We start from the raw sequence: 13,342 nt of genomic DNA on the forward strand, positions 1-13,342 counted from the left end.
AAAAGGTGCCTGCCCATGCAAAAAAAAGTAGCATTACCAGGGTGCATGGTAGTTCAGTGGTAGAATGCTTGCCTTCCACGCGGGAGATCTGGGTTCAATTCCTAGACCATGTACCCCACCCCATCCCCCAAAAAAAGCATTACGGCTTTTTGTATGGAGACATTAAACCTAAATGTTGTGGTAAATACCGCAGTGTTCAGAATTTAATCTCATTCTTATAGTAAGAGCTACTCAAGTTTGGCCTAACCTAATAGTTCCCGAATTTTACCAAAAAGCTCAGATTTTAAAAATAAAACTTTGAAAACCTTACCCAGGAAATTTTTCATTATTATTGCAGAAAATTTTTTTTTCTCTGGTATGGGAGGGCTTCGATACCTCATAGAATATTCTACTTTACCTCTTCCAATTATTTCATTGATGATAGTAACATTAGAAATCCAGTGTGTTTAGTTTTGGGGAAATACTGTATAACAGGAAGCACCTGCTAAATGGGAGGCACTGAAAGGTCAACTTTATATCACATGCATGCCTTTTATTACTTTAGGTTTTTAAGCACATTTTTCTACTCATTGAAATTTTCACTTCAACTTCTGATTTCTGAGTGATTATAAGTTTCAAAGGACTAAGATATTACATTTTAGTTGCTCTAGTTTTGTGAACATCTTATTGCTGATTAAAACCTGTACTAGAAATTTTGTATTTTGAAGGGAAAAGGCAAAAAAAAAAAAAAAAGTAAAAGCAGTATGGGTAAAATTTTAAATATATTCAGTGCAATCTTACTTGTTGAATTCACCTGTATTGCTATGGTGAAATAACTCAGCAGACAGAAGGGGGGCAGGGGACACAAAGGCATGATGCAATTTTCAATCCGTAGAACTGTGTATATATTATTGAAGCTAACTAAACATGGACTTAAAGAGAAGTCTAAAGAAAACATATGAGAAGTGTGCTTTTTGGTTACTCTGATAATCTATTTCTATCTAAGGTGGAGTTTACCTTTTGAGTAGGGTATTTATCCTTGCATATCCTTCAGAGTAGGTACTACTTCTATTCAAAATTGTACTCCCGCCCCCCCCCCCCCCATATATGCATTGAACATTTGTGTGCACTGGATGGAGCTCAATCAATGTTTTGATGAGTAATACAGTTATTACAGCAGCAGAGCTATTTTTAGTTTTTGATGGAGTGTTCTTTTTCTTTTGCAGTTTCTCCCTAATGACTCCTTATTTTTATTAATTCTACTGGAAACTCTAAAATGATCTCGATTAAAAAGGGACCAGGCAGAGAGACATACCAGTCATTTCCAGATAATTATCTAAAATCGATTTTGTATTCTCCAAAATGACTTGGAGCATTTCACCATGGCAGTCTCCTTCATCTCATTACAGCATTGCTTAAGCGTGACTCTATTGGGCTTATAAAAGTAAATAGAAACTCCAAATTGTTACTCATAAGAAGTCCTGAGTTTCTAAGGGATTGAGACAGGAAATAAAAATGGAGAAAAATTATTCTTTATTGAAAAATATCAATAATACTGACAGACTTCAAAGGCAATTTATGTTTCCAGAATACAAAGTATTTAATACTCTTTTTTAAACTTGTTTGCATTTCAAAGTTAGCATTTTTTGCAAGTCAACCTTGAAAACCTGACTAAAAATATTTTCCAGCTTTATCATTTAAGGAGCTGCACAACCTTTAAAATGTGGAACATGGAGGCAGGCAGGAGTGGAGGTACATAATGCACCTAGAACTGTGCAGCTGTCTATAGCAACATTTCCCACAACTTTGGTGTGGGAAACAAAAATACTGCACAAGACGGCTGTCCTCCAGTGTCAGAGAATCTTGAGAAACAGTATAACAAAAGATAGCCAGTTATTCTGATAATTTTTATACTTTCATTTAGGATTGCTTTTTGAAGAAAATCTCTAAGAACACCACTATAATTACTGTCATTCAACAACTCTGAATTTAAAAAGAACTATAGTGAAAGAAAAGAACTGTTACCATCAAAATGGCTTTGCTGAGTTGTAATAATTCTATGCTATTTTAGATGCACAACAACGAACACATATGCAAGTTTAATTTGAAACCACGCAAATTATGTATGTAGGCTCAGACAGTAGCAGTGTTCACTTTTATTACTGATAGCTTAACTGGTACAGCCACTCTATTCATTTCACCAGCAGGAAGAGCAGCACCAAGATTTCTAAAATTCTTTATGTATAAAGCTTAAGTCATTGTCCAAGTCTCATTCTTTGCATGCTCCAATTCTTGTTATTTAACATTAAAGCAACAGGATTTGGAGAGTTACTATATGCTGTATTAAAAGTTATACAGCAGCTTGTACTGTCAAAAAGCAAAATACTGTGAATGGCAGCCCTTCTTCACAGTTCTAACCTTGAAGGTGCCAAACATTCACTGCTTGTGCCAGCACTGATATTTCCACAGTAAAACAGCAGAAACTAAAGGAATCATGGTGCAATGGATTTCTTAATTCTTTTATCTGCCATTGGTCCTGGGGCTTAGTACCTTCCCCTTGTAGACTTTATCTTCTGATCATTCCATCATCTTTAACGGAGGAAAGGCATCAGGTCATATAGCGGGTAATGGCTCTCAGAGCATAAAGGAGTTCTGCTTGCATCCTAGCTTCTATAAGAAGCAGATTAACATGAACCTGAACATGAAACACATGATCATAAAAGATAGGGTTATAAGGATTTACAGTTACAGTTTTTTTCAGTCATCTAATGCATCTAATAAACACCAAAAATAAGTAAATTTTCTATGTGCTGTTGAATAACCAGGACCAAAAATCTTGGGTTTAACAGGATATCAATTTCTCATTAAAATCAGTGCTATCTGATGTTCTTCTTAGATTGACGTTTTAAACTTCCATTTATATTCGATCACATCTCTCCTCTTCTGAAGTTGTTAAAATTTCAGAAAATCTAGCCACTGTGCTGTCAGTTTCAGAAAGATCAGGCATTTCTATTTATAGACAATTTAAAAGGGGTCTTGCAAAACACTCTTCTTCTTTTTATTTTTTTATTAATTAAAAAAATTAACAAACAAAACATTAAGATATCATTCCATTCTACATATACAATCAGTAATTCTTAATATCATCACATAGTTGCATAGTCATCATTTCTTAGAATATTTGCATCGATTTAGAAAAAGAAATAAAAAGACAACAGAAAAAGAAATAAAACGATAACAGAGGAAAAAAAAAAGATTATACATACCATACCCCTTACCCCTCGCTTTCATTTACCACTAGCATTTCAAATTAAATTTATTTTAACATTTATTCCCCCTATTATTTATTTTTATTCCATATGTTCTACTCTTCTGTTGATATAGTAGCTAAAAGGAGCATCAGACACAAGGTTTTCACATTCACAGAGTCTCATTGTGAAAGCTATATCATTGTTCAGTCATCATCAAGAAACATGGCTACTGGAAAACAGCTCTACATTTTCAGGCAGTTCCCTCCAGCCTCTCTGCTACATCTTGAACAACAAGGTGATATCTACTTAATGCATAAGAATAACCTCCAGGATAACCTCTCGACTCTGTTTGGAATCTCTCAGCCATTGACACTTAGTCTTATTTCACTCTTCCCCCTTTGGTGGAGAAAGTTCTCTCAATCCCTTGATGCTAATTCTCAGCTCATTCTAGGGTAAACACTCTTCTTTCTCCCAAGTGGTGATAGCACTTCTGGAAATGGGCCAGCCCACCTGTCCTATCTTTATTCTTCTACTTTAACACCATAATGGGGTGATACACCCAAGGAGTATCCTGAGGCAGCTGTTTGGGATGATGTTCTTCAGGATGGTAGGGATGATGGAAAGGGTTTAAGAGGCATTAGGTTAGGTAGAAGAGACTAAGAATCATTGATAATTTACAGACTAAACAAGCCACAATAGGCATGTACCTTCTCAGAGTGCTTGAACTGCCTCCAGAAGCTATCATACATTCTTTTGGTAACCTTTTCGGGAGTGCAAACAATGGTTTTGATATAAACTTTAAAGCTACGATCCAATAGCTGGTTAATTTCACCATAGTCATAGTCATCATATCTGTTAAAATACAAAGTGAGAATTATATTTTCAGTGTGGTCTGATTTCTTCTTATAAAAATATGGACATCAATAATAGTAAATGCTGAATTTTTTTTCCTTCTTGGGTAGGCAGCTGTCCCCCAAAATGGTACTAAAAACTTTACAATGTTTAAGTGGGATAGATGTGTCGGTATTAAGGGGTAAGAAATAAACTTTGAGAGGAACAGATGATTTGCCGAGTGCCCAAGAAAATCATTCCTGAAACTTGACAGTATTACATTGTAGCAGTGGGTCCCAAGCAATAGTGTTATTATTTATAATCATGAATAAGCAACCACACTGTGAGCAACAAATTATAGAAACAGAGCTCAAGAGTGCTGCTGAAATTAAAAAATTAATCAGGCAATTATATTTATTATTGGCACTATACCATAGATATATAAATGGCAAACCATTTATGTAAATAAAAATAATTAGAATTATTTTATTTATCCTAGGAGTTTCTGGGGGCAGATAAAGAAAAAAAAAGGGGGGTGTTCCTGGAGGGAAGGATGGTTTACAGACAGCCTTTTTTATACTTAGAAAAACCTGTTCTGCTTTAAGTTAAGATGGTCCCAGCCATCCATGTCTGCCCTGTCACGCTGGGTGATGGATTCCAGAACACCCAAGGACTGAAGTCTCCAATTCAGTTTTCTGAGGAAAAGGTACAGAGCGCCTGAAAAGCTGGTCCTACAACCACTCAGGAGTGTAAAGTCAAAGTCTGACCGCTGATAAAATGAAAAGCAAGAGAAAGATTGACTTTATAGCCAAATTAATCAGAAAGTACTACAGTACGGAGTCTGTGTGCATGCGTGAGAAGTGGGTGTACAATGGCTGCATTTTCTAAGCAACATAAAGTGGCTTACCTAATAGTAAGGACTTGAGAATTTGGATTAAGTATTATGGGAATAGTTACTCTACAGAAGGAGCTTGAGAATAGCCAGAGGGGCCATATAAGAACTGACATCCAAGAAAACAGAAAGAAGGGTGTTAGGAGGTTGAAGATGATGCAAAGAAAAAAGATACCAGAGACATTCAGTGACAAGCTTTGCCAGTGTTTATTTATTCTTTAGGACCAGCTTGTCTCCCTTTTCTTCTCTTTCCCTGGAGGTAGCTGTGATTTAATCTTACTGATGTCCCTAATTTAGGCCTAGCTAGGGGAAAAAAATATATACTAAGCTGCAATAGGTTGGTTGGTTGAAACATAAGCATTAAAAAAAAAGTTACTGGAGAAGGGATGGTTGTGAGTACATGGTATGCTTGTGTGCTCCAAGCACCTATAAATTTTAGCCCAAAGAAAAATATGTCTTTATAAACATTAGAAAACAGACTAACCTTATTCCAAACATGCAGTGAATATAGTTCCAAATAGCACGTCTAAGCATTGAGGTATCAACATCTTTGTGCATTGCCATAGTATTATAAGTAAGATTGTAAGCAATGTGAAATTTTTCATCAATCAACTGTCCTACATCTGGATAAAGGCGATTTACCAAAGAATAACCATGGTCTTCCCAACAGTAGTCCTAAATATAGAGAACAGAATGAATGTGAGTATCTAAAATGTAGCTTTGTTTCTCAAATCAGCCACCAGAGGTGAACTCTCTGGAGTTCTCTCTACTTTTACATTGCTACAACATTCAAATGGTCCTCAAATTCTGTGAATTTTTAATTCAATACCTCCATCACTCACTTTCCTCCCACCCTCCTTCTGACTCTGTCTTATTAACTAAATTTCCAAATTGGTTTTCCTGCATAAAATCTTGCCTCCTTTTTTTTCACCTCAAACAAAATGTAGTAAGCCCCCAATTCTATGTTGTTCCCACTTTTATTCTCCTAAAACACTTCTCTGAAACTATGCCATACTTTTGGTCAAGAACCTACAAACCTTATTAATATACTCTAAACTGCTCTGTCTGGCATTTAAGGCATAACGTGACCAATTTTAAACGAATTTCCCATTAATCAGAAGTAGGCATACTTTGCTTGAAACTCTAAGCAGCCCAGTCTCTTTACAACTCCCTTCCCTCACTCTGTACCTCAATCTAAGCTCAATTATTGTCTACAGTTCCCACTGCCTATTTTTTTTTTTAAATTTTGTATTAGAGCAACTGTAGGTTTCTAGAAAAATCATACAGAAAATTCAGAGTTGCCCTTGACTATCTAAATCTCTCAAATCCTAATCTCCCTACGTAAAATATTTATCCTTCATATCTCTTTAATTTCTAATCTATTTTATGACACAATCTATCGAGTATAAATATTCTATAACTCTTGCTTATGCCAAATTTGTCTCCTTAAACAATATATCTTAGTTCTTTGTGCAATGGAACAAAATCTTATGGTTCTCAAATATTTTCATAATTCTGGTAAAATAGTTATTACACAACACTGGTCTCTTACAATAATTGGGAAAGTTAGGAGTATCAACTCATTTCAATGAAATATTACACAATAGATAATTTAAGACATACTCTTTAACTACAGTATGTTTTTACTGATAGGCTGGATCAGTCTTACAAAACTAGAGCACAGAATAGTTAAGTAGTTGCTAATTAGTTGATGATTCTCAACTTTTAATCTGAAACTAAAGGTTACAGCTGTTTGCAAAGCATTTAACATAATGCTTCCTGCCAAGCAAAAACAGAGAAGGAGCATGGTATCCTGGAGAACAACCAGGTCCTTAAGTCTCCATGAACTCCCTATATATATGACTGAATGAAAAAATTTTACTGGTTATTTCAAAGTTGATGACTTGGGAGGTAAGGAAACTGGGTCTACCAATAGTAATTCCACTCTCTACATCACTAACTTTATTCACTGTAAGAGACAGAAATTTTTTTGAATAACATTTATTACTGTGACTCCTAAGATTTATATTGGAAATCCTCAAAAATTCTTATCACTTCAGATAACATTGTTAATATTCTTTTCAGTTAATAGTTTAAAGAGAATTAGAATATCATAATTTTATGATTTATGTGGTATCTGTAAAAAAAAATTATTCTTCCTAAAGTCCTAACTTCAGCACATCCCTTGCCTCTTATTTTCTCCTTTTCCACGTAACCCCCCCCCCCCCCCCCACCTCTTGGAACACTGATGACTTTCCTCCCAGCAATCAGGCCTGGAGGCTTGGTGTACATCAGAACAGGAAACTGCCTCACTTTAACACTGGGGTTCTGAAGGAAGCAGGAAGAAAACCAGTGCTAGACAGAAATGCTGGCTAGATTTAGTAAAACTGTTTTATCATTCAGCTATATTATGATATTCAAATGAGTTTTTTTGTACACCATCCTGGGAACCTAGTTACTGTTGTAATTTTGTTTTAAGGGTGAATATATATATATCTTTTATTTCTTTTGGCATAGGCAGGCTCTGGGAATCGCACCCAGGTCTCCGTCATGGCAGGTGAGAACTGTCCCACTGAGCCACCATTACACTGCCCTAGGGTGAATATATTTTGAATTCTGAACAACTGATGTATGAACTTTCACCACACAATAAAATATGAGAATTTCCCACATATAGGAAAGTTACTTCTTTGCAACATTGTACAGTTCTCAACTCCCAAGTGATTCTTTCTTATTTTAAGCCAGACTGAGTCATTTCTAACCAATCATGTGTACACAAAAAATTGCGGTTTTACCTGGACTCGAAAAGTTGGAACATGCATCCCATGTCTAGAGAAATCCTTATAGCCATAGCTAGTATCCTCAAAATGACGAGATACATCTCTTGCTGGTATAACTTCTTCATCATCTGAAATTGTTTAAAAAAGCACTGAAAGCTTTAAAAAACAAATCTTCTACCCATAACAAGTAAAAATAGGATAACCCTCTCTCTTACATTGAGTAACTAATACCAACAAAAATAAAGTCTTAAAACTTGAGTGAAGTAGCTTACATAGTAAATGGAACGTACTAAAAGTAGACTCTTTGTAATTAAAAAAACACTATGATTTTATTCTCTGTGCCTTTCATTCCCCTCTCTTATAGCCCTTCTCTCCCTCTGCATCCCCACACCAACATGTGGATATTAGGCTCTACTTAAAAGTATGTGCTTAAAGTATGAATATCATTTTGAAGTATCTTCAAGATGTTCATAACAACTGATTTCAGCCAGTCTCTAAAACTTAGCACTTAGTCTATTTCACTTGAATATTAATGTCACACAATATTTAATATGATGTTTCTAACAGTGTCATGGTCCTAGAAACGATTCTAGAATGGTGAATGAAGGAAAGAGGTCCTGTGAGTCATCACCTGTACAATGCTTCTTACATTGCCGAAAGCCTTTTGGATTATCATCATGTTTAGAAATTGATGAGATTATTATTTCACGTAAACATGGTACTGTATGACAACTCCTTATCTTCAGGCAGAGAGAAAAAACTTTTCTGGAGGAATAACAAGCTAATGCCCAATCTCCATTTATACAAATTTGATTTTTTCTTTTCTATTAAGAAATGTGATGCTTTTAACACTTACACAGTTTCATTCTATACATTTTGAAATACTTTATAGACATTTTCTGCTTTAAATTACCTTGTTTATATGTCAAATCTGGCACTTCGCATATAGATAAAGGTTATGAACTCAATTTCCTCATTTTAAAAAAGAGAAAAAAAGAGGAGGTCATATGTTAAGTGATTTAACTACTCAGGTTCACAGAGCTTACTAGCAGTACTTTAAGTACCAGAAACCAAATGTTCTTCTTTCTAACCTACTGCCATTTTCACTGTTCCTTTCCTTTCTGAAGCTGTAACAGTATAGCGAGGACAAACACTGACTACTGGTAGTGGCAAAATATGACCAGTATTCCGCTTTAACTTCTGAAATCCCTATAATTACAACACTACAATATTAGTCAATACTCAATTTTACTTTTATATTACGTTGTATTTAAAAGTTAAGCAATAAGTTCTTAAAAAGTCACTAGTAAAAGAATCTTCAGTACTTCAAATCCAAATTTCTCATTGACTGAAAATAACATATTTTACCATATTTTGTTTAGAAGATGTATTAAGTTCCTTTAAAAAAGCAAAAAAAAAAAAAATCAAAGCATAATTTTCTGTATAATATAGTGAAGTTGTAAGAGTCAACATAATAAGATTTATTTTTGGCACATTAAAAAGTCCAAAGAAAAACCTGTATATAATGGAAATAATTCATTTAACTGACCCCACTGGTCTATGACTGGTAACATTCTTTTGGATGTCTGGACCCTGTTTCCTAGCACTTTGCTGATGCTCCAAGTTTTTCAATGGTAAAAGGTTGAAGCAGGCTGAAAAGAGAAGCACACTGAAAAATACCAGAGCTACTACTAATTCAAAATGCCGGAAACAAACTAGGGAAGGAGCATACTTCCCCAACACACAGCTGAGTAGACCTGGGAAGTTTGTAACTGTTAGTCTCCAGGCAATATACTGAATTAGTTGCCTGCTTCAAAAATTATTTGTAAGTAGGAATACCCAATAGCTTTTCTAAAAAGAAAGACATATTTGGATTAATGAATTTTATGAGTTTATTTAAATTCTCTGAATAAAAGAGTTCTTATTTGTAAGCAATAGAAAAATTGACTATGTAATGGTTGCCTTACCTGAAGAGAAAACAAACATGCTCTCTCTTTTTTCTATTTCAAAACGTGAAGCCATCTCTTCCTGGCTTGCCTCTTCTTCATCTCGGCATTCCTGTAACTGCTTCATCTTTTCCATGAGGGCTTCGACCTCAAAGAAGGAATCACTTACCTGATGAGAAAATGCAATTAATGTTATGTATGTCAGACACAGGATGGAATTTATGAATTTTCTTCTAAGTCTGTCACATAGGGATTTGTATCTTAAAATATGGGAAAAATAGACCTTGTTATAATTTTAATGTAAGTTAATAAACCAAAAACTGAATTATATGGCCTGTTAGGTATACAAATAAGCAGATTATAAAATATGAGAAAAATTGTTCTAAAAATACATTCCAATCCTTTTATCTTGTAAAATTAGTAATAAAACTATTCATTATTTAAACTGTTTTAAAAATTAAAATTTAGTACTATTTGTCAATTTAAAACAATATTTAAAAGATAGCTTCTACTTGCTCAATCAGTTAAATAAATAAGATACACAAAGTATCAGTAATATTGCATTAACTGTGTGAAATGGGCATACTGTCAAGATTGTGTCTGTCATCTTTAAAATTATTTTAACTATTTGCGCAATTTCCCAAATAAAACTGAAACTTTGGGCTAGAGCTGGCCACTTGACCTCTGCGAATGGGGTGGCGACTTGACCTCTGCAGATAGGAAGACTGTAGTCACTTGCTGGAATGACTACAACAGCGTCACCTCTGTGGTGGTGTGGCTGATACATGAGGACTGGCCAAGGGGTCTTGAACAAACCAAACAACTTATACTTCTATCCCCTACTACATATACTTACTATGAAAGCAGGACCAAATTAATGGAATTTTTATCTTATAAAATTTAGTAAGAAGTCTTAAAACTCTAAATATCAATGCTCAGATACAGAAGTAGTATTTCCCCCTTTATGTATTTCATTCATTTGCCAGGAATGTTTTTTCTCTTCCTCCTCCTCTCTATCTGGCTTACATCCACTGATCCCTCAGGCATCAGCTTACATGCATCTCCTGACCACCCCCCACCCCCCACCCCGTACATATTCAATTCTTTCCTCACACACCCTGCTCTTTCCTTCAGAGCACCATTCACAATTTGTGATTGTGTAGCTATCTGCATATTTATTGGTTTAATGTCCACTTCTCCCCAGACCAAGGCTTCATAAAGACAGACCTGGCTACTTAGTTCACTAGTATATATCCAGAGACTAGCATAGTACCTGGCAATAGCAGAAACTCAAGAAGTATTTGTTGCAGAATAATTGTCAGGATAATTCTTTATTAGGAGAAATAGTCTATACTACTTGTGCTCTGTATTCTCATATGACCCGAACAGTTACACCAAAATATACTTTACTCTAAACTCTTTATCTAATAATGTGATGGAAAATGGTTTCTATAGTGGCACTAAAGGTTCTTGTGGTACACACATCCCCACAATTATTCATAGGGCAGGGTTAGTAACCAAACAAAACGGGCTGAGAGGATTAGGTTGATTAATAGAACGACCCGGGGTTTATAAAACAAACAAACAAAAAACAAGGTCTCTGACAATTCATAATATCCCTATGTTATTTGTTTATTACATTTTTTGTTTACCCTAAGATAAAGAGTCCACATTTAAAGTGTCCTTAGGAAAGACAATTTTTTAATAAATTATACTGAAATGAGGGAAAGTAAGCCAAGTATGTTTCTTTTACTCTTTGACTAATCTGCTAAAGGTATTAGAAGTTAAAAAAATTATGGAATTTTATCTTAAAATGTTAATACTGTATGAGGGAATTCTTTTTTATGTCTGTTTTTTTACCATTTGTGTTTGAAAAACTGGGTCAGACATCCAATTAGTACCTGAAGAGTAAGCTATTTCAGTTCACTGTTAAATGTCATCAGTGTGGGTTGTGAATCTTCTGAAAGTATACAACTTAAAACCTGAAAATAGGGAGCTTTTCAACTGAAGAAATAAAAAGTTTCTATTATTTCATTATTATCTTATTTAAAGAGGGATAATCAGAAAACACAAGTACTTTTCTTTAGCCTTGTATATTAAATCACTGATAGGGATGGACAAGAATCCAAACCCCAGGTGTCCTAGTAACTGATATTCTCTCTCTCATACCATCTCATAACTGCCAAACTTGTAAATAATTAGTGACTGCAGGCCTACTGCATGAATCTAGGTAGCTCTACAGAGGGTAAAACTGATGGTTTTTGCCCTTGTAAGCACAGAGCAGTGACTAACCTTGGAAAAATGATTTTCCTTCATGTGCTATTTTCACAATATGTAAACGCTACCTCTTATTTAGCACTTGATAAAAACCAAGTGCTGTACTAGACTTTTTATCTCTTTAGAGATATTTCATCTAAACCTCACAACCTTGAGTTTCTAGACATGAGAAAAACTGAGGCTTAGAGAGGTTAGATAACTTGTCCAGAGTCAAACAGGTAAAGACAATTCCAAACATGTTTCAACCTATTAATACAACTGAGAAATGTGTGCAAAGTATTCAGAAGGCTGCAACACTGTTTCTGTGACTTCTCTTTTGAAACATAAAGTCCTTACTTTTTCACTACAGTAAAATAATGCAGAGGAAATTTTGACTCGTTACAGGAACTAAAAACTTACATATAGAAAATTCAGTTCTGATCTGTTTCAAAGGAATAACAAAACTGAGAAAATATAAAAGAGAAGATAGGGAATAGAGGTGAAAGCATTTAAAAGCAATTTAAATCATTTTAAAGCAAAATAAAGTAGTTAACATTCGCCTGATACATTTTTATTTGTGCAGAGTTAAACATGAAAAAATTTTACAAGGAAAAATTTCCAGATCAAGGCTGATCAAATCTTCTAAAACATGAATGATTCAGATATCAGCTCATTTCATTTTTGCAGAAGGGAAGAAGAGGATGCAGTCAATACCAGGGAGTCTTAAGCACCAACCATCAATGTGAGAGGGAAGAGATTTAAAAAGTCTCAGTCTCCCCATCTCCCAGTACCTAGCCATCCAATACTGGCTGGTACTGATAGGGCACATACTGGTGCTTCCTGATCCTAATATTACTCAAGTTTAACATCCTAGAAAATCTTATAATTTTTTATATTTCTTAGCACCTACACTAGGGGTAGGCATTTGGGGGCAGTCAATAAATAACTGCTGAATGAATAGGTATTGGGGTCTAATATCTTTATGTACTTAACTGGGTGGATTTTCTAAGAAGCCAAATGAAGCCAAACGAAGAAACCATGTAACAGCAATTATGGTGATTATCCTTATGACAATCCGGTAACATAACAGATACTTACGGAAACATTTCCTGCTGAGGTGACCTGCATCTCATCCACACTGTGATTGCCATTTGTAATGTCGCAGATGCAGTAGTTACTAACAGAAGGAGGTCTGAATGTGTGGCCACCATCACAATGAATTTCTGGACTGATTCCACAGCCAAATGTGAATGAGGCAAGAGAATGATAGTGTGTGAGTAGAACTACTGCATGTACCAGTTCGGCTAAGGACCAGCTGTGCTCTTCAGCTTTTAAAAGTCCCTTAGGAAAAAAATCAGAACAAATTTTTATACTGGGATGTCATGTTGGTAAGATATATAGTTTATC

General features: G+C 35.0%; 2 protein-coding genes across 5 annotated transcripts in view; one reads left to right on the plus strand and one right to left on the minus strand.

Annotated features, from left to right (window-relative positions):
- The window catches only part of ARMC2 (armadillo repeat containing 2), a 143,838-nt gene extending 133,761 nt beyond the window's left edge, over window positions 1-10,077 (plus strand). Inside the window, exon 19 of the mRNA XM_077162592.1 lies at window positions 9,752-10,077. The gene's annotated coding sequence lies outside the window, so the exon portion shown is untranslated. The remainder of the gene's footprint in view (window positions 1-9,751) is intronic.
- SESN1 (sestrin 1) overlaps window positions 1,103-13,342 on the minus strand; it is a 119,241-nt gene continuing 107,001 nt past the window's right edge. For 3 of the 4 annotated variants that reach the window (XM_077162599.1, XM_077162601.1, XM_077162600.1), the window contains 6 exons: window positions 13,034-13,276; window positions 9,701-9,848; window positions 7,749-7,861; window positions 5,438-5,628; window positions 3,938-4,082; window positions 1,487-2,674 (listed from right to left, as the gene is read on the minus strand). In XM_077162599.1, the coding sequence (XP_077018714.1) occupies window positions 2,588-2,674; window positions 3,938-4,082; window positions 5,438-5,628; window positions 7,749-7,861; window positions 9,701-9,848; window positions 13,034-13,276 (927 nt within the window). In that variant the 3' untranslated portion in view covers window positions 1,487-2,587. The other variant, XR_013176335.1, reaches the window with a different exon arrangement.

This window comes from Tamandua tetradactyla, chromosome 5 (assembly GCF_023851605.1).
Source record: "Tamandua tetradactyla isolate mTamTet1 chromosome 5, mTamTet1.pri, whole genome shotgun sequence".
NCBI lineage: Eukaryota > Metazoa > Chordata > Mammalia > Pilosa > Myrmecophagidae > Tamandua > Tamandua tetradactyla.